Source organism: Somniosus microcephalus, chromosome 3, assembly GCF_052327205.1.
Source record: "Somniosus microcephalus isolate GS21.2 chromosome 3, FLI_Smic_1.0, whole genome shotgun sequence".
In the NCBI taxonomy this organism is placed as follows: Eukaryota; Metazoa; Chordata; class Chondrichthyes; order Squaliformes; family Somniosidae; genus Somniosus; species Somniosus microcephalus.
In genome coordinates, this window is record NC_140989.1 from 164,555,709 (window position 1) to 164,577,259 (window position 21,551).

Below are 21,551 nucleotides of genomic sequence, written 5' to 3' on the forward strand. Positions count from 1 at the left end.
TGAACGCACCTGAATGCAGCCGCTCCGCAAGCCCTCAGCCGGTTAACGCAACAACCACTTGAAACGTGACACCTGGACATGCTGAATAAATAAAAAGCTTTATTTTACAAACTCAGGGCCCTTCCCACATGAAACAGAAAAACAGACGAGACCCCCAAAAAACAGTCAAAAACATCTGTCACTCCCACAACCTGGGGAGGAATAACAAAACTTGCCCATCCAATTGGCCTTCATCATCTGCCTTACAAAAATAAGCCCCCCCCTCCACAACACAAACACCCCCATAAAAACAAAAAATGCCTTCATCTTCGGCCTTACCAAAATAAGCCCCCCCCAGAACACAAACACCCCCATATAAAAAAAACCGCTATCACCACACTCTACTGGGTGTGCCGAGAGGGCGAGTCCTTATGCAGGCTTCTCCGGCCCCTGCCCGACCTGCTGCTCCGCCTCAACCTGGGCCCTGTGGGTGTGGCAAGGCTGGGGGAAGGCTCATGAGGGCCACAATGCGTGACGGCAGATGCCCTTGGGGGTCGGCCTAGACGAGGCCCGGCCCGGGAGGGGCCGGCTGCTGACTGCTGCAGCTGGCCAGCATCAGTCTCAGCAGCAGCTCGTCGCACCTTGGCTGGGGGAGTGGCAGTGTCGGCTGCACCAATGGGGGCAAGCTGGCTGATGCCAGGCGCGCGCTGTTCGCCAGAGACACTGGCACTCGGCCGGGCTGGCAGTGCAGCAAGCGCAGCAATCTGGTGGAGGCCAGACCGCTGTGCTGCAGCAGGGCGGCGGGTGCCCTGGCGATGCTTCCGCGCCACAGCGAGTGTGGCAGAAGTGAGTGCCCGAACTGCCCTGGTATGTGCCCGCATCAGATCTGCCAGTGTCTGGACGGCACCACTCATGGACTTGCGACTCGCGTCCTGCGCTGCCGCGAGTTGCTGGACACCCCTGTCCTGCGCTGCCGCAAGTTGCTGGACACCCCTGTCCTGCGCTGCCGCGAGTTGCTGGACACCCGTCGTGTGCTGCCGCGAGTTGCTCGACCCCCCGGCCTGTGATTCCCCGAAAGCGACCACACTATGAGCCAGGGACTCAATGGCCTGAGGCAACTGTCCCACAACCCCCATGAACTCCTTGTGGCGCCGCTCCGACGCCGCGGGCATCTCATCAAGGAGGCGCACCTCCTGGGCGAGGACCGTCTCCGGACTGGAGGGCGGACTCTCCCTCTGGGGAGAAGGTCGCCGAGCTGCCCGACCCTTCCCGCGTGCCTCGACCCCACTGGGCCCAGGAACTGCCCTCCCCTGCAACACTTCCCCCCTCTGGGGAGAAGGCCGCCGTGCTGCCCGACCCTTCCCGCGTGCCTCGACCCCACTGGGCCCAGGAGCTACACCCCCCTGCAACACTTCCCCCTGCCTCTCCTCCAGGCCAGACGTCTCCCCTCCATTGCCATCCCCTGGCGCGGATGAGGGTTCCCCCGATGTGCCGCCTCCCTCCTGGTCCTCGTCGTCCTCCTCCTCCAAGGGCCTGGCACTCTGAGCTTCAGGGACCACCTCCTCCTCACCAGCTGAAAGCAGGAAGGCACAAGAGTAGCTTTAGAGTGAGGACAGGGCGTCAGCGAGGGAGGCATGAGTGGTGGCATTATGCGCATTGGTCGGACAGTGGGAAAGGATGTAGATTTGAAGCGCAAGGGCAACGAGAGAGGTCCAACCGGTCATGTCCTTACCAGTGGGTCCCAGTACAGGGTCCGCATCTCCAATGGCAACAGGGCCAGTCACCCGGCCACGCATGAGTCGAGCCACGCTCTCCTCCAGCTCACTGAGCGCCTGGTACTGGGGACGGCCTCCCCCGGTGGCAGACTGGCTCCTCAAATTCCGCGCCAGCTTGGCCTGCAAGAGAAAGGACGGCCTCTAAGTACAGTGTGGTGCCCTGTTGCTGTGTGCACTGCCTCCCATGGTCGAATAGCTTGGCCAGTGTGGTGCCCTGTTGCTGTGTGCACTGCCTCCCATGGTCGAATAGCTTGGCCAGTGTGGTGCCCTGTTGCTGTGTGCACTGCCTCCCATGGTCGAATAGCTTGGCCAGTGTGTTAAGTGCAGAAAGTGCTATTGATGATCATGCCAGTGCCATAGCTGCGGGAGGAGGGCTGCCCATTAGGCCTTTGAGGTCCCTTTGCCCATAATGTGAGGTGCACATGCAAGGATGAGGAGGACACTGGAAAGGGTACTCACCTTCACCATCCGAGTGAGGTCGTTGTACTTCTTGCGGCATTGGTCCGCACTCCTGGGGACATCGCTGGTGGATGACACCCTGTGGGCGATTTTCTTCCAGGCTCTCCTGTACTGCCTCCTGGGAGCCTTCTTGCCACTGTCCGGGCACAAGATCTCTCTTTTCTTTTCCACACCATTAACCAGCACCCTCAAAGCATGCTCTGAGAAGCGCTGCGCTCGTTCACGGGCCTTCTCCATGGCTTCAGGCGCTATTTGGGTCCACCAGCAGTGTTGAGGCCTAGCTGCAGGGCTCCACTATGCAGGGCGTGGCAGCAGTCAAAGTCGACCCTTCCCCCTTTAAGAGCTGGCCGGCGTCAGGGTGTCTGCTGTCAATCAAAACATGACCGCACCTGCGCTGCGCCCGGCCTCGGCGTTATCAGACTGCATCGCCGGCTTAGCGCCTGAAGATAGCAGTGCAATGCCAGTTTCAGCGCTCGCCCAAACTCTTGGCCAAATCTACTGAATTTCGGCGAAGTGGCCTACACTTTCCAGCGGGCGCTAACTTTAGCGACCGCCCGACTTTACCGCCCCAAAAGTGGCCAGACTGAATTTCTAGGCCTAAGTGACTGGACAAAACTGTTGAAAATGGATTTCACTTTGGACCAAAAAAAGATAGATCAGAGTACTTTCTAAATGGTGAAAAGCTAGAAACAGTGGCAGTCCAAAGAGACTTGGGGGTCCATGTACATAGATCATTAAAATGTCATGGACAGGTACAGAAAATAATCATAAAGGCTAATGGAATGTGGGTCTTTATATCTAGAGGACTAGAATACAAGGGGAAAGAAGTCATGCTTCAGCTATATAAAACCCTGGTCAGACCACACCTGGAGTACTGTGAGCAATTCTGGGCACCACAACTTCGGAACAATATATTGGCCTTGGAGGGAGTGCAGCGTAGATTTACTAGAATGATACCCGGACTCCAAAGGTTAAATTACAAGGCGAGATTACACAAACTAGGATTGTATTCCCCGGAATTTAGAAGACTAAGGGGTGATTTGATCGAAGTTTTCAAGATATTAAGGGGAACGGATAGGATAGATAGAGAGAAACTACTTCCGCTGGTTGGGGTATCCAGGACCAGGGGACATAGCCTTAAAGTTAAAGCCAGGCCTTTTAGGAGTGAAGTTAGGAAGCACTTCTACACAAAGGGTGGTAGAAGTTTGGAACTCTCTTCTGCAAACGGCAGCTGATGCTAGATCAATGGTTAATTTTAAATCTGAGATTGATAGATTTTGGTTAACGAAAGGTATTACGGGATACGGGGCAAAGGTGGGTATATGGAGCTAGGTCACAGATCGGCCATGATCTCATAGGCTTAAGGGGCTAAATGGCCTACTCCTGTTCCTATGTTCCTTTAACGTAGAAAAAATGTCCCAAGACGCTTCACACGGAGACATGAGGAAAAACCGATGCTGAGCTGAGGAAGGAGAGATGATTAGGAAGGTGACCAAAAGCTTGGTCGAAGAGGTGGGTTTTGAGGAGGGTCTTAAAGGGCGGTGGAGAGGCAGAGGGGTTTACTTACCTGGGGGGGAGCAGTGCCACTGTGCGTCTTTGTAATCTTCCTCCTCACACTTTCTTTTACTGACTTGACCTTTCTGCTCAGCGATTTCCGCGAACTTGCGGGGGATTTTGCTGCACCCCCTTTTTCACTGCTGACCCCTTCTTTACAAACGCACTGGCGGGATAGAATAGAACATCGTCACTTCATTTATGAAACTCAGTGCACGTCTCACATCTCTCTTTCCAGGAAATCGAGGTCATCTGTTCGGGTTAGAATGCAGAGGAAGGGATGGAACAGCGCGTTGGGGCTAGCTAATTGGGCAGAGATCCTTATTGCCAGATCCCATACCTTAGAGCCAAACAACTTATACATTACTTGTGACAGCTTCATTTTATTATAACAGTGCATGGTAATTACATTGATATGGGGTGGGGTAGGGTAGTGGTTACGTTACTGGACTAGTAATCCAGAGGCCTGGATTAATAATCCAGAGAACGTGAGTTAAAATCCCACCGTGGCAAGCTTGAGAATTTGAATTCAGTTAAAAAAATCTGGAAATAAAAAGCTGGCAACAGTAAAGTGACCATGAAGCTCAGATCATCGTAAAAACCCAACTGGTTCACGAATGTCCTTTGGGGAAGGAAACCTGCCCATATGTGACTCCAGTCCCACACCAACATGGCTGACTCTTAACTGCCCTCTGAAGTGGCCTAGCAAGCCCCTCCGTTGTAACAAACTGCAATCAGCGTTTCAAGAAGGCGGCCAACCACCACCTCCTCAGGGCAACTAGGGATGAAGTGTAGTCAGTGTTGTAACGTAGGGAAATGCAGCAGCCAATTTGGGCACAGCAAGGTCCCACACACAGCAGTGATAGAACAAATAATTTTGCACACAGGGAGCTCCCACTTTCAGCTCAAGGAGCACCTTTCGGAGGAATAAAATCAGAAAGTCAGTGTGTGTAAAATAATGTGTCCAGTTCTCTGCAATGCGGCGCATTGAGTGAGGCCTCAATGTACAGGAAACTCAGGGCTCACTTGTCTGCATTCAATTTCATTTGCTCTGTCCACTTACACATGTTGTTGAATACCTGGTATCTGGATTGCTTCATGGGCTTTACTGACCCTTACAAAGAATTTATAGCATAGAAACAGCCCATTTAGCCCAACCGGTCCAGCCAATGTTTATGCTCCACATGAGCCTCTTCCCACCTTACATCATCTAACTCTGTCAGCATATCCTTTTATTCGTTTCTTCCTCATTTACTTATCTAGCTTCCCCTTAAGTCCATCTATACTATTCGCCTCAATTACTCCTTGTGGTAGTGAGTTCCACATTCTAATCACTCTCTGGGTAAAGAAGTTTCTCCTGAATTCTTCATGGAATTTCTTAGTGACTATCTTATATTTATGGCCCCTTGTCCTGGACTCTCCCACAAGAGGAAACATCTTCTCGACGTCTACCCTATCAAAATCCTTCATCATTTCAAAGACCTCTATCAGGTCATCTCTCAGCCTTCTCTTTTCTGGAGAAAGGATAGAGTCATACAGCACAGAAAGAGGCCCTTCGGCCCATCGTGTCTGCGCCGGCCATCAAGCCCTGTCGATTCTAATCCCATTTTTCAGCACTTAGTCCGTAGCCTTGTATGCTATGGCGTTTCAAGTGCTCATCTAAATGCTTCTTGAATATTGTGAGGGTTCCTGCCTCTACCACCCTTTCAGGCAGTGAGTTCCAGATTCCAACCACCCTCTGGGTGAAAATGTTTTTCCTCAAATCCCCTCTAAACCTCCTGCCCCTTACCTTGAAACTATGCTCCCTGGTTATTGACCCCTCTACTAAGGGGAAAAGTTCCTTTCTATCTACCCTATCTATGCCCCTCATAATTTTGTACACCTCAATCAGGTCCCCCCTCAGCCTTCTCTGCTCTGAGGAAAACAACCCCAGCCTGTCCAGTCTCTCTTCATAGCTGAAGCGCTCCAGCCCAGGTAACATCCTGGTGAATCTCCTCTGCACCCTCTCCAATGCAATCACATCCCTCCTATAGTGTGGTGACCAGAACTGCACACAGTATTCCAGCTGTGGCCTAACTAACGTTTTGTACAGCTCCATCATAACCTCCCTGCTCTTATATTCTATGCCTCGACTAATGAAGGCAAGTATCCCATATGCCTTTTTAACCAGCTTATCTACCTGTCCTGCTACCTTCAGGGATCTATGTACATGCACACCAAGGTCCCTCTAATTCTCTGTCCTTCCTAGGATCCTACCATTCATTGTGTATTCCCTTGCCTTGTTTGTCCTCCCAAAATGCATCACCTCACACTTTTCAGGGTTAAATTCCATTTGCTACTGTTCTGCCCATCTAACCATCCCGTCTATATCGTCCTGTAGCCTGAGGCTTCCCTCCTCGCTATTTACCACTCCATCAATTTTCGTATCATCTGCGAACTTACTGATCATACCTCCTACATTCATATCGAAATCATTAATGTACACTACAAATAGCAAAGAAGCCAGCACCGATCCCTGCGGTACACCACTGGACACAGGCTTCCAGTCACAAAAACAACCTTCGACCATCACCCTCTGCCTCCAGCCACTAAGCCAATTTTGGATCCAATGTGCCAAATTGCTCTAGATCCCATGGGCTCTTACCTTCTTGACCAGTCTCCCATGTGGGACTTTGTCAAAAGCCTTACTGAAGTCCATGTAGACGACATCAACTGCACTACCCTCATCCACACACCTAGTCAGCCCCCCGAAAAATTCAATCAAATTGGTCAGACATGATCTCCCCCTGACAAAGCCATGCTGACTATCCCTGATTAATCCCTGCCTCTCCAAGTGGAGACTAATTCTGTCCCTCAGAATTTTTTCCAATAATTTCCCTACCACTGATGTTAGGCTCACTGGCCTGTAATTCCCTGGTTTATCCGTACTACCCTTCTTGAACAATGGTACTACGTTAGCTGTCCTCCAGTCCTCTGGCACCTCCCCTGTGGCCAGAGAGGTTCTGAAAATGTGTGTCAGAGCCCCTGCAATCTCCTCCCTTGCCTCACACAGCAGCCTGGGATACATCCCATCAGGGCCTGGGGATTTATCCACTTTTAAGCCCGCTAAAACCGCTAGTACCTCCTCCCTCTCAATACTAATTTGTTCAAGTATATCACAATCCCCCTGCCTGATTTCTATGCCTAAATCACCCTTCTCCATTGTGAACACAGATGCAAAATATTCATTTAAAACCTCACCTACATCTTCTGGCTAACACACAGATTGCCACTTTGGTCCCTAATGGGCCCTACTCTTTCCCTGGTTATCCTCTTGCCCTTAATATCCTTATAAAACACCTTGGGATTTTCCTTTATTTTGCCCGCCAGTGTTTTTTCATGCCCCCTCTTCGCTCTCCTAATTTCTTTTTTAAGTACCCCCCTGCACTTTCTATACTCCTCTAGGGCTTCCACTGTTTTTAGTCCTTTGTATCTGCCAAAAGCCTCCCTTTTTTTCCTAATCCATTCTTGTATATCCTTCGACATCCAGGGTTCCCTGGGCTTGTTGGTCCCACCCTTGACCTTTACGGGAACATGTTGGCATGGTACTCTCTCTATTTCCTTTCTGAAAGACTCCCATTACTCTGATGTGGATTTTCCTACAAGTAGCTGATCCCAGTCCATTTTGGCCAGATCCTGCCTTAGCATATTAAAATTGGCTTTCCCCCAATTTAGAACTTTTATTTCCAGTCCAGCTTTGTCCTTTTCCATGACTACCTTAAATCTCACTGAATTATGGTCAGTGCCGGTTTCGTGCATGCATGCGCGGGAAACCGGAACTTCCGTTCCCTTAAAGGAAGGGGTTCAGAGGTCGAACGCGTGCGCCGGAGAGGCAGCGCGTGCGCCTCGAACTTACTTTTTTTTGCAGCTTTCTCCGGGAGGGTAAGTCTCCAGCAGTTACACTTTTAAAAAGCAGTCGTAAAGCCTGCTTTTAACAAGGTAAGTGGTGAATTAAGTAATATTAAAACATTTTTTCCACAGGTTTATTATTTTTAAATACTTTAAAGAAAGGTAAGTTTATTTTTAGCCCCGTTAGAAACTGTAATTAATTTTTTCAAAAATTTAAATTATTGTTTGAAATAGTTATTTTATGTAATTTATAGTTATTTTTAAAAAGTGATTTAAAAAAAATTGTATTTGCAGTTTTAGTCATGTTTTGGGGCTGAATTGTATTCATAGTTTTGACAGGTCTTCCTGTCAAATTTATGAATGGGCATTCCCTGCTACCATTGGCTCTCCATGGCCCACGTGATCCCAGGGGACGCTTCAAACTAACTGCGTCCCTGGGATACGCAAGCACTGCGCGCCGGCAGTTGGAGGAGGCCCAGGATCGGAATCCCACGTGGGCCCACAGCACAACAGCCGGCGCGCTAGGTAAGTGCAGGTCGGAGGCTTGCACCCGCGGGAAGCCGCCGACCCGAATTTCTGGGCCAATATTTCTACACTTCTCTGAGATTTGCCTACATATCTGTTCCTCTATCTCCCCTTGACTGTTTGGGGGCCTATAGTACACTCCCAGCAAAGTGCTTGCCCCCTTTTTGTTTTTAAGTTCTACCCATATGGCCTCCTTAGAGGAGCCTACTAAGATATCATCCCTCCTTACAACAGTAATTGACTCCTTGATTAATATTGCGACACCCCCTCCTCTTTTACACCCCCCTCTGTCTCACCTGAAGATTCTATACCCCGGAATATTGAGCTGCCAGTCCTGCCCCTCCCTCAACCATGTCTCTGTGATAGCAACAATATCATACTCCCAAATGTTCATCAACACCTTCAATTCATCTGCCTTACTCGCAAGGCTTCTTGCATTAAAATAAATGCCACCCAGCCTTGCCATACTCCCTTGTGCCATTACATATTTGCTCTGCCTTCCTGGCTGACTTGTTTTTTCCTCTATATTTGGCTGTGCATCACCCCCTACTATAGCTCCACTCCGTATCCCATCCCTCTGCCAAGTTAGTTTAAACCCCCCCCAACAGTACTAGCAAACCTCCCCGCAAGGATGTTGGTCCCATTCCGGTTCAGGTGCAACCCGTCCAACTTGTACAGGTCCCACCTTCCCCAGAAACAGACCCAGTGATTCAGGAAACTAAAACCCTCCCTCCTGCACCAACTCTTTAGCCACGCATTCATCTGCGCTATCCTGCTATTCCTATACTCACTAGCACGTGGCACCGGGAGTAATCCAGAGATTACAACCTTTGAGGTCCTGCTTTTTAATCTGCTACCTAGCTCCCTAAATTCTTGCTGCAGGACCTCATCCCTCTTCCTACCCATGTCTTTGGTACCAATGTGAACCACGACCTCTGACTGTTTGCCCTCCCCCTTCAGAATGCCCTGCAGCCGTTCAGTGACATCCTTGACCCTGGCACCAGGGAGACAACATACCATCCTGGAGTCATGTCTGCAGCCACAGAAACGTCTATCTGTTCCCCTTACGATAGAATCCCCTATCACTATTGCTCTCCCACTCTTCTTCCTCCCCTCCTGTGCAGCTGAGCCACTCATAGTGCCACGGACTTGGCTCTTGCTGCATTCCCCTGAGAAACCATCTCCCCCATCAGTATCCAAAACACAAAATCTGTTGGAGACAGAGATGGACCCAGGGGACTCCTGCACTACCTTCCTAGTTCTTTTACTGGATGAGGGATTTCAGTTATGTGAAGAGACTAGACAAGCTTGGATTGAGAGGTTTTGATAGAATAGATACGGAGAAACTGTTTCCACTGGCAGGAGGGTTATGTCCAATGCCTCTGCACAGAGGACACAGATTTAAGATAATTGGCAAAAGAACCCGAGGGGAGATGAGAAGAATTATTTTTTACACAGCAGTTTGTTGTGATCTGAAATGCACTGCCTGAAAGGGTGGTGGAAGCAGATTCAATAGTAACTTTCAAAAGAGAATTGGATAAATACTTGAAGGGGAAAATTTGCAGGGCTATGGGGAAAGAGCAAGGGAGTGGGACTAATTGGGGAGTTCTTTCAAAGAGCCGACACAGATACGATGGGGCGAATGGCCTCCTTCTGTGCCGTGCGATTCTATGGCACAAAGCAATGATGTCCCTGTTTTACCACAGACTGACCACTTACCCCACGATTCTGAGCAGCGAGCCCCCTGCTCACCTCACTGTCGGTCAGTGAGCGGGATACCTTGTGTGATTTGTCTTCACCACATTCTGAGTCAGAGGGCATTTTCCCAGATTTCTTTGAATCCCGTACAACACTGTGCTCAGTTGCCATGTGAAAAGGTTTGACAAACTTCTTCCCCGTCTGTCCATCCAGACTGCTGGAAGACGGGGAGCTGCAAATGGCCATCAAGGATGCAGGATCTTCCTCGGACTGTTTCTGTAACGTCTCGCTCAAGTACAGCTGTTGTCTGAGGGCTGTCAACCCTAAATAATTCACCGATCTTTCATCATGTAGAGAGTCCAACAGTTTGTTGCATGTCCCAGCGCATGTGTTTTCTGAAGCAGAGAGGAGCGAGAGAGAAAATTAAGCCGATCACTTGTTCCGAACCAACTCTTTCAACATTCTACACAGTATTATTCAGGGATGAGCAAGTGGTGAAAGAGATTTGATAAATCAACTTCACCAAATCATTGCGCTGATAGATGATAAGCATTCACCCTTATACAGTTGTGCTTCATACTAACAAACTTGCTAATAATTCAGAGAAAATAATTAACACACTTCTAAGTAAACTTGTGAAACAATTTTCTTTTTGAATAGCACTCTGGCAGTTGTCTGAACATGTTGGGGTGGGAACTTGTGTCACTGGATTTTTTACAGCTGGAATGCTGAACAGTGGGTTTTGCACCCACACAGGAGACTGTGTGTTTGTAAGGTACTGAACATGACTCACTAAAGTCCCTGCCCCCTCCTAGATCTCACCCCTGCCCACCTCTCCAGCAAAATCTTTATAGCCAGCTTCCAGGATTGGGCTGCCTGCTCAGAGCTCATTCAGTGAGTTCTGGAATATCCAGCACAGCCGCAACTGTTAAAGGGCTGTAGCAGCTATTTAAAGCAAGGTGGTTTACTGAGGAGTAAGCATTGAGCAGAGGCCCATAAACCTCTGGTGCAGGAGGCAGCCACTTATTCAGGAAGTGAGGCTTACCTTGTTTGGCACTGCAAGAGTCCCTCCCCACAGGGGAGCGTGGGAGGAGGTCCTCTGACGAGAATATCGAGAGGCTTGCCATTTTGGGCCACCTGCTTGGTTGAATTAATGCTACAGGGCCGACATTTTAGAGTACACAGGGCCGACACCACCAGCACATGGAGTTACCAAATCAATGGCCTCCCTCCCTTAGGGATCTATCTGGTTGGCCTATGTACTTTGCATGCTGGTGATGACAATGCTCTAAGATAGCTGGAATTATATGCCAAGTTGACATACACTAAATAATAATGAGGAGGTGGCAGAAAGGGGCAATGTTGTGTCCAACACCAGAGGACGTGGTACAGGTACGAAAGGTTGGCACCATTACAAACTTTGCCAACTTAAGGCTACTCAAGAGTTTCCTATACCAATTAGGTGGTGAACTGTGCGTGTCATGAATGTTCCCTTCCAACTGTTACACCATCTGTGGCCACATTCAAAGCACCAACAACCCCACAGTTCTGTTCCAGCTTTACATACAGGCCCATACTGCAGCAGGCCACACATTCTAACTGTAATTGTTATTCATGGTTCAGTGGTAACACTCTCGCCTCTGAGTCATAAGATTGTAGCTTCAAGTCCCACTCCAGAGACTTGAGCAGATAATCTAGGCTGACACCACGGTGCAATACTGAGGGAACGCTGCACTGTTGGAGGTGCCGTTTTTCAGATAAGATGTTAAACCGATGACCGGTCTGCCCTCTCAGCTGGTCGTAAAAGATCCCATAGCACTATCTCAAGAGGAGCAGGGGAGTTCTCTTTGGTGTCCTGGCCAATATTTATCCTTCAACCAACATCACTAAAACAGATTATCTGGTCATTTATCTCATTGCAGTTTGTGGGACCTTGCTGTGTGCAAATTGACTTCTGTATTTCCTACATTACAACAGTGATTACACTTCAAAAGTACTTCACTGGCTGTGAAGCGCTTTGGGACGTCCTGAAGTCATGAAAGGCGCTGTATAAATGCAAGTCTGTTTCTTTTTTTACGTTAAAACTGGAGCTATTGTAACATTAACACCTGTAAAGGTGAGCCTCAAAGCAAGCTTCCAACAAAACTTAACTGCATGATGCATGTCCAATTACTGACACACACCTGGATGCAGGGTGGAGACTAAGGTGTCACTGTATGTGCTCAAAGAAATTCCAACAGCTATAGGGTAATAGAATTGATCCCATGATCCCAAGTGGGGAGCCACATTCAAAGGGAACATGAGTTGGTGAATCAGCACTGCAGCCCTGTGTCCAACCTGCGCTCCCTTTAAACTCACTCCCGGCTATGAACACACAATTGGTGAATGTACTCTTATTTCTCTGGTTGCAGTAAAAAGTTACAGATGACAGACAAGAACTAATCCAAATGGGAGAAGGGCCAGCAACTTTAAGCACCGTAAGCCATTTTAAGAGGCAAATATTTAAATCTTGGAGCTTAAGTTCAAAGAGGGGGAGGGAGTGTTTGGAAATCGCCCAAAACTCAGGGTTAGTTCCTACTTTTCACTCTAAAATGTGACACACAATCTACAATTTTTGCATCTTTTTTATACAATCAATGGTGGAAGTGAAAATGTAGGTGTACGAGAGGGGGATCCAGAACAATTGTTGGAGATAACGGAGAAAAAAGGAATTGGTTCTGAAAAAATGGGCAGAAGTATAGGTCACTGGGCCCTGATGGCTGAACCCTCGGCTGGTAATGGTAAAGTCAGAGCGGAGATAGCAGAGGTATTGGCAACAACTTTTCAATACGATATTGGGCTGTAGGACTGGAGTTAGCTGATGTAACACCTGTATTCAAAGGATAAACCGACCAACAATAGACCAGCTAGTCTAGCATTAGTTGAGGGCAACCCATAGAATCCATAATTAGGGATAAAATGAGTGAGAATTTAGAAATGCACAGGTTAATCAAAGATAGCCAGCATGGATTTGTTAAAGGCAAGTCGTGTTTTACAGGTTTAATAGGGCTTTTCTTTTTAGGAAGTGATCAATTGGATCAACAAAGGAATGCAGTATGATGTCTTGATAAAGTATTGCAGAAGAGGCTCACGATTCAGGCTCACGATTCACGGTCTAAGAGGAAATCTAGCAGATTGGAAGTTGGTTGATAGCCAGGAAATAAAGTTATTGGTACATAGGTGCAGCCTGGATTGGAGAAGGGTTAAAAGTGGTGAACCCCAGGGGTCAGTGTTGGATCCACTTTTGATCTCGGTACATGATTTAGATTATTAATTGGACTATTTATTCACACTTTATTGATGCTCTATCCCACTATTTATTCACTAGAGGGTATGGTAGCATAGTGGTAATGTCACTGGGCTAGTAATCCAATGGCGCGAGTTCAAATCCTACCACGGCAGCTGTGGAATTTAAACTCAGTTAATTAAATCTGGAATAAAAAGCTAGCATCAGTAATGGTAACCATGAAACTATCGGATTGTCATAAAAACCCATCTGGTTCACCTGGTCTGGCCTACATGTGACTCCAGACCCTAGCAAGCCACTCAGTTGTAATAAACTGCTACGAAACACAATAAGAATGAAATCGGACGGATCACCCGGTATCGACCTCGGCACCATCTATGGACGTGGCAATGGCACACCCAGCCCAGTTGACCCTGCAAAGTCCTCCTCACCAACATCTGGGGACTTGTGCCAAAATTGGGAAAGCTGTCCCACAGACTAGTCAAGCAACAGCCTGATACAGTCATACTCACAGAAACATACCTTTCAGCCAATGTCTATAGCATGCTGCTTCCGCTTTTAGCATGCATGTGTTGCAGCTTCCCCAGGTTGGCACCTCATTTTTAGGTACGTCAGGAGCTGCTCCATCACCATCCCTGGGTATGTCTTGTCCCACCGGCAGCACAGTGGTATACAGTCGGGAAGGAGTGGCCCTGGGAGTCCTTAACATTGACTCCGGGCCCCATGAAGTCTCATGGCTTCAGGTCAAGCATGGGCAAGGAAACCTCCTGCTGATTACCACCTACCGCCCTCCCTCAGCTGATGAATCATTACTCCTCCATGTTGAACACCACTTGCAAGAAGCACTGAGAGTAGCAATGTCCATCACCAAGAGTGGCTTGGTAGCACCACTACTGACCGAGCTGGCTGAGTCCTGAATAACATAGCTGCCAGTCTGGGCCTTCGACAGGTGGTAAGAGAACCAACATGAGGGAAAAACCTACTTGACCTCATCCTCACCAATCTACCTGTCGCAGATGCATCTATTATTGGTAGCAGTGACCACCGGACAGTCATTGTGGAGACGAAGTCCCATCTTCACACTGAGGACACGTCGTGTTGTGTGGCACTACCACCATGCTAAATGGGATAGATTCAGAACAGATCTAGCAGCTCAAAACTGTGGGCCATCAGTAGCAACAGAATTGTATTCCACCACAATCTGTAACCTCATGGCCCGGCATATCCCTCACTCTACCATTACCATCAAGCCAGGGGCCCAACCCTTGTTCAATAAGGAGTGTAGAAGAGCATGCCAGGAACAGCACCAGGCGTACCTAAAAATGAAGTGCCAACCTGGGGAAGCTGCAACACAGGACTACATGCATGCTAAAAAGCAGAAGCAGCATGCTATAGACAGAGCTAAGTGATCCCACAATCAACAGATCAGATTAAAGCTCTACAGTCCTGCCACATCCAGTCGTGAATGGTGGTGGACCATTAAACAACTAACGGGAGGAGGATGCTCCATGATTATCCCCATCCTCAATGATGGTGGAGCCCAGCACGTGAGTGCAAAAGACAAGACTGAAGCGTTTGCAACCATCTTCAGCCAGAAGTGCCAATTGGATGATCCATATCGGCCTACTCCCGAGGTCCCCACCATCACAGAAGCCAGTCTTCATCCAATTCGATTCGCTCCACATGATATCAAGAAATGGCTGAGCGCACTGAACAGAGCAAACGCTATGGGCCCGACAACATCCCGGCTATCATGCTGAAGACTTGTGCTCCAGAACTAGCTGCACCTCTAGCCAAGCTGTTCCAGTACAGCTATAACACTGGCATCTATCCAACACAGTGGAAAACTGCCCAGGTATGTCCTGTCCACAAAAAGCAGGACAAATCCAATCCAGCCAATTACCGTCCCATCAGTCTACTCTCAATCATCAGCAAAGTGATGGAAGGTGTCATCAACAGTGCTATCAAGTGACACTTACTCACCAATAACCTGCTCACTGATGCCCAGTTTGGGTTCCGTCAAGACCACTCGGCTCTCAACCTCATTACAGCCTTGGTCCAAACATGGACAAAGGAGCTGAATTCCAGAGGTGAGGTGAGAGTGATGCCCTTGACATCAAGGCAGCATTTGACCGAGTGTGGCATCAAGGAGCCCTAGTAAAATTGAAGTCAATGGGAATCGGGGGGAAAACCCCAATGGCTGGAGTCATACCTAACACAAAGGAAGATGGTTGTGGTGGTTGAAGGTCAATCATCACTGCCCCAGGACATAGCTGCAGGAGTTCTTCAGGGCAATGTCCTAGGCCCAACCATCTTCAGCTGCTTCATCAATGACCTTCCCTCCAACATAAGGTCAGAAATGGGGATGTTCGCTGATGACTGCAGTGTTTAGTGCCATTCACAACTCCTCAGATAATGAAGCAGTCCATGCCCGCATGCAACAAGACCTGGACGACATTCAGGCTTGGTTGGTAAGTGGCAGGTAACATTCGCGCCACAGAAGTGTCAGGCAATGATTATCTCCAACAAGCGAGAGCCTAACCTCCGCCCCTTGACATTCAACGGCATTACCATCGCCGAAACCCCCACTATCAACATCCTGGGGGGGTCACCATTGACCAGAAACTTAACTGGACCAGCCACATAAATACTGTGGCAACAAGAGCAGATCAGAGGCTGGGTATTCTGCGGCGAGTGTCTCACCTCCTGACTCCCCAAAGCCTTTCCACCATCTACAAGGCACAAGTAAGGAGTGTGATGGAATACTCTCCACTTGCCTGGATGAGTGCAGCTCCAACAACACTCAAGAAGCTCGACAACATTCAGGACAAAGCAGCCTGCTTGATTGGCAGCCCATCCACCACCTTAAACATTCACTCCCTCCACCACCGGCGCACCGTGGCTGCAGTGTGTACCATCCACAAGATGCCCTGCAGCAACTTGCCAAGGCTTCTTCCCAAACCCGCAACTTCTACCACCGAGAAGGACGAGGGCAGCAGGTGCATGGGAACACCACCACCTCCAAGTTCCCCTCCAAGTCACACACCATCCTGACTTGGAAATAGATCATCGTTCCTTCATCGTCACTGGGTCAAAATCCTGGAACTCCCTACCTAACAGCACTGTGGGAGTACCTTCTCCACACGACTGCAGCGGTTCAAGGCGGCGGCTCACTACCACCTTCTCAAGTGCAAATAGGGATGGGCAATAAATGCTGGCCTTGACAGCGATGTCCACATCCCATAAACAAATTTTAAAAAACTGCATTGATGCTCTATCACACAATTTGTTCACACTGTATTGATGCTCTATCACACTATTTATTCACACTGTATCGAGACTGTAATAGAAGGTACTCCAGCTTACCTCCAGGGGATGCATTTTTAATTTCTTCCACTTTAATCGGTTTCTTTTTTGATCTGCGTCTTGAAGAAACCAGCTTATGGAGCCTCTTAAACTTCACCTCTTGGACTCCATCATCCAACTGCTCCCATATCTAAACAGGCAGGAAGCGGAATCTACAATAAATATGGTGGGCTTGCTGAACTCTGACCTGATTCACAAAATGAGATCCAATCCTTGACCCTCGACCTTGACCCTAATCCGATCCCCGACCTTGCGGCGGGGGGGGGGGGCGGTGGTGGTCTGATGGTGGGGGAGCTTGGGGACTGGGTGGAAGCGCTGGGGTTGTTTTCTTTGGAACAGTGGAGCTGTCCTCATCTCCCTTCAGCTGCCGGGTTTCCTGAGGCCTGGGAAACCTGGCCAGCCAGGGTTAAACCTGACAAGCAAGTTAAATCAGAGGCTGCCAGCCTCATTAAAATAATTAATTGGCCAACCCGCCTCCTGGGAGTGGGTTGGCTGCCCGCCCCCTGTCTCATCTCCGTTAAACCCGGAAGTGGGCAGGTTGGAGTGGCTTGGGGTCAGGTGTGAGATTTTTAAAGTTTTAACATCTCGCCCGACTCCAACCCACCCGTTTTTGGGGGTTAAGATTGAGCCCATAGGTTCTATTGGTCAATGGCGAGTTTTGAGTAAGTGTATTTTGTTTGGTGAATCTAACAATGAAAGTGCACAAGAGTCTTTGCTAATATGAACACAAGAACAGGAGTAGGCCATTCAGCCCCTCGAGCCTGTTATGTAATTCAATTAGATCATGGCTGATCTGTACCTCAACTCTATTCACCCGCTGTGGTTCCAAATCCCTTAATACCCTTGCCTAACAAAAGTCTAACGACAAAAGCTTCAATTGACCGAGCCTCAAAAGCTTTTTGAGAGAGGTTCAGATTTCTACTACCCTTCATGCGAAGGGAGGAAGAGAGGGAGGAAGGGAGGTGGTGGAGAGGGGGGAAAAGGGAGGAGAGGGGGGGAAATGGGAGGAGAGGGGGGGAAACGGGAGGAGAGGGGGGGAAACGGGAGGAGAGGGGGAAATGGGAGGAGAGGGGGGGAAAGGGAGGAGAGGGGGGAAAGGGAGGAGAGGGGGGGAAACGGGAGGAGAGGGGGGGAAACGGGAGGAGAGGGGAGGAAACGGGAGGAGAGGGGGGAAACGTGAGGAGAGGGGGGAAACGGGAGGAGAGGGGGGAAAGGGAGGAGAGGGGGGAAACGGGAGGAGGGGGGGAAAGGGAGGAGAGGGGGGGAAGGGAGGAGAGGGGGGATAGGGAGGAGTGGGGGAAAAGGGGAGGAGTGGGGAGAAAAGGGGAGTGGGGGGGAAAGGGGAGGAGTGGGGGGAAAAGGGGAGGAGTGGGGGGAAAAGGGGAGGAGTGGGGAAAAGGGGAGGAGTGGGGGGAAGGGGAGGAGTGGGGGAAAAGGGGAGGAGAGGGGGGAAAAGGGAGGAGAGGGGGGAAAAGGGAGGAGAGGGGGGAAAAGGGAGGAGAGGGGGGAAAAGGGAGGAGAGGGGGGAAAAGGGAGGAGGAGGGGGGAAAAGGGAGGAGGAGGGGGAGGAAGGGAGGAGGAGGGGGAGGAAGGGAGGAGGGGGAGAGGAAGGGAGGAGGAGGGGGAGGAAGGGGGGAGGAAGGGAGGAGGAGGGGGAGGAAGGGGGGAGGAAGGGAGGAGGAGGGGGAGGAAGGGAGGAGGAGGGGGAGGAAGGGAGGAGGAGGGGGAGGAAGGGAGGGGGAGGAAGGGAGGAGGAGGGGGAGGAAGGGAGGAAGAGGGGGAGGAAGGGAGGAAGAGGGGGAGGAAGGGGAGGAAGGGAGGAGGGGGAGGAAGAGAGGAGGGGGAGGAAGGGAGGGGGAGGAAGGGAGGGGGAGGAAGGGAGGGGGGAGGAAAGTGGGAGGAGAGAGGAAGGAAGGGAGAAGGAAAGGGGGGCAAGGTAGTGGGCGTAGGTCTGCCCCAGTCCTAGGCAGCAAGGCTGCATCCTGTGGCACCTTGAGGCAGGCTGGAATACCCAGATTTGCCCCTTGGGGCATGGATGACATTTCAACATGGTGACATCCCACTGGCCCTGCATATATACATGACAGTAGTAAAAAAGATATAATAACATTTAAGATAGAATGGAGGGATATAATTGATAAATTAATCAAACTTAGAGAGGATAAAACCCCATGTCCGGATGGATTGCATCCACACACACTAAAAGCAGTTAGGGACGAGATAGCATATATAAATTCCTTAGAAAAGCAAATAATGCCAGCGGACTGGTGGACAGCTAATGTTAATCCTAAATTTAGAAAGGGAGACAGAACAAGTCCAGGGAACTATGGACCAGTTAGCTAAATGTTGGTGGTAGGAAAGATAATGGATTTCTTGCTCAAAGATGTAATCGAAAAACATCTAGAAACCAAAAATATAATAGAGTATTCAGCATGGATTTTAAAAGGGAAGCTTGACCAACCTTATTGAATTCTTTGAATAAGAAACACAAAGAGTAGACAAGAGTAATGCAGTAGATATAATATATTTGGATTTTCAAAAGGCCTTTGATAAGGTACTGCACAGTAGACTCATGACTAATGTCAGAGCACGTAGAGTCAGCGACAGGGAGCAGGGAGCAGAATGGATAGCAAGCTGGCTACAAAACAAAAAAGACAGTAGGGATTAAGGGTCGCTACTTAGATTGACAAAAGGTGGAAAGTGGTATTCCACAGGGATCGGTGCTGCGGCCATTATTATTCACAATTTTTATTAATGATTTGGACTCGGGAATCGGAAGTACAATTTCAAAATTTGCAGCTGACACCAAATTGGGAGGTGTAGTTAATATAAAGGAAGAACAGGAAGGCATGAATAAACTTGAAGAATGGGCGTGTAATTAGCAAATGAATTTCAATATAGATAAGTGTGAGTTGATGCATTTTGGTTGAAAGAATAAGGAGGCCACATACTGATTAGATAATAAGAGTCTAAATGAGGTAGAGGAGCAAAGGGATCTAGGGGTACAGATACACAGATCACTAAAAGTAGCAACACAGGATAATAAGGCCATAAAAAAGCAAACCAAGCACTGGGGTTTATTTCTAGAGGGATAAAATAGATGCAGATAAGGGGCTGGATTTTCCGATGCCTACGGGTGTGTACGCACTGTGTACACACCCATAGGGACATCGGAAATGTCGGTTTCAGGCATGCCAAGCGCATGCACTGAAGACCAGCATTTCTGATCTGTCAAGAATGCTCCTGACAGATCAGACACCTGCCCTGGAGAAGGGCCCCTGCGGGCGGATAGTTCCGCTTTCTGGAGAACCTCCGCCCGCAGAAAACCCTTAGAAATCTTAGGCCTGCTTTTACCAGCATAAGATTTGAAAAGAGTAAAAAAAAATTTTTTTTAATTTTTTTTCAACTCATTTATCATTTAAAAATACTTTTAAAAAAGTTTATTTTTAGCCCCGTAAAAAACTTTCAATTATTTTTTTCAAAAAATTTAATTTTTGTTTAAAATATTTATTGTATTTCAACTAATTTAAAAAATGTGATTTGTTTTAAATTTTATTTAGTGTTTTAAAGTGTTTTTGGGATGATCTCCATTCATATATTTGACAGGTCTATCTGTCAAGTGTACGAAGGGAGATTCCCTTCTTTGATTGGCTCCCGATGGCCCACGTGATCCCAGGGATGCTTGCGAACCACATGCGCCTCTGGGATATGTGAGCCCTGCACATTTCGAGTTGGAGAGGCACAGGAGCGGAAGTGTCCGGACCTCGGGAGCCCTCAGGTAAGTCTGTAGATTTTTTTCCAGATCAGAGGCCTTCGCACGTGGGAAGCCTCCGATTGGAAAATACGGCCCAAGATGTTTCCACTTGTGGGGTTGTGGGAATTCAGGAAAAACTTCTTTACCCAAAGAGTGTGGAATGTGTTACCACAAGGAGCAGTTGAGGCAAATAGCATAGATGCATTTAAAGGGAAGCTATATAAGCACATGAGGGAGAAAGGAATTGAAGGATGAAGAGGGGTGGGAGAAAGCTCGTGTGGAGCAAAAACGTGAGCATAGACAAGTTGGGCTGAATGTTCTGATTTTGTGCTGTAAACTCTACGTAACTCTATATCGGGCCAGAAATTCGGGTCCCCATGCTGTGTACTCACCTGTAAGGCCAATGCAAGTGCCGGTTTCGCGCATGCACTGCGCATTCGTTGGCAACCGGAACTTCCATTCCCTTGAAGGAAGGAAGGTTTCTCCGTGCGGGTAAGTCCCTAGCAGCTGCGCGTGAAAAAAGCAGGCGCAAGGTAAGAGGTTAATTATGTAAAATGAAAACATTTTTTCCACAGGTTTATCATTTTAAAGTACTTTAAAGAAAGGTAAGTTTATTTTTAGCCCTGTTAAAAACTTTAATTAATTTTTTCGAAAATTTAATTTTTTGTTCAAAATAGTTAATTTATGTAATTTATAGTTCTTTTAAAAATGTAATCAAAAAAAAATTATTTGAAGTTTTACTTAGGTTTTGGGGCCGATCTCTATTCATAGATTTGACAGGCCTTCCTGTCAAATATATGAATGGAGATTCCCTGCTCCGATTGGCTCGCCATGGCCCACGTGATCCCAGGGGACACTGCGAACTAACCGCAGGAAGCCTCCAACCCGAATTTCTGGCCCATCATTGCTGTTTGTGGGAGCTTGCTGTGAGCAAATTGGCCGCCGCCTTTCGCTACATTACAACAGTGACTGCACTTCAAAGGTACTTAATTGGCTGAAAATCGCTTTGGGACGCTTTGAGGCCATGAAAGGCGCTATATAAAGGCTAGTCTTTTACTACTTTCTTTCACCAGCGGCTGCATTACCTGGGGTCGTGGCCCCCCTGAGGGTTTTCGGGGTCCGAGAATTTAACAGCATTATACAGACTTTACTCACACCACCATCGGAGGGCTCATCCCACGGCTCATGGGCTCCACCTGCCGATTGAGTTGAATCCATGCTCAGAGACAGCCTGTTGTGACACTCGTATTCTTTGAGCTAGAAAATA

The 21,551-nt window shown here is 48.5% G+C and overlaps 1 protein-coding gene across 2 annotated transcripts in view; it reads right to left on the minus strand.

Moving 5' to 3' along the window:
* sash1a (SAM and SH3 domain containing 1a) overlaps positions 1 to 21,551 on the minus strand; it is a 189,912-nt gene that overhangs the window by 58,038 nt on the left and 110,323 nt on the right. For both annotated transcript variants that reach the window (XM_085981852.1, XM_085981851.1), the window contains exons 8-11: positions 21,440 to 21,541; positions 16,531 to 16,660; positions 9,900 to 10,273; positions 3,781 to 3,933 (exon numbers count right to left, since the gene is read on the minus strand). In XM_085981852.1, the coding sequence (XP_085837978.1) occupies positions 3,781 to 3,933; positions 9,900 to 10,273; positions 16,531 to 16,660; positions 21,440 to 21,541 (759 nt within the window). The remainder of the gene's footprint in view (positions 1 to 3,780; positions 3,934 to 9,899; positions 10,274 to 16,530; positions 16,661 to 21,439; positions 21,542 to 21,551) is intronic.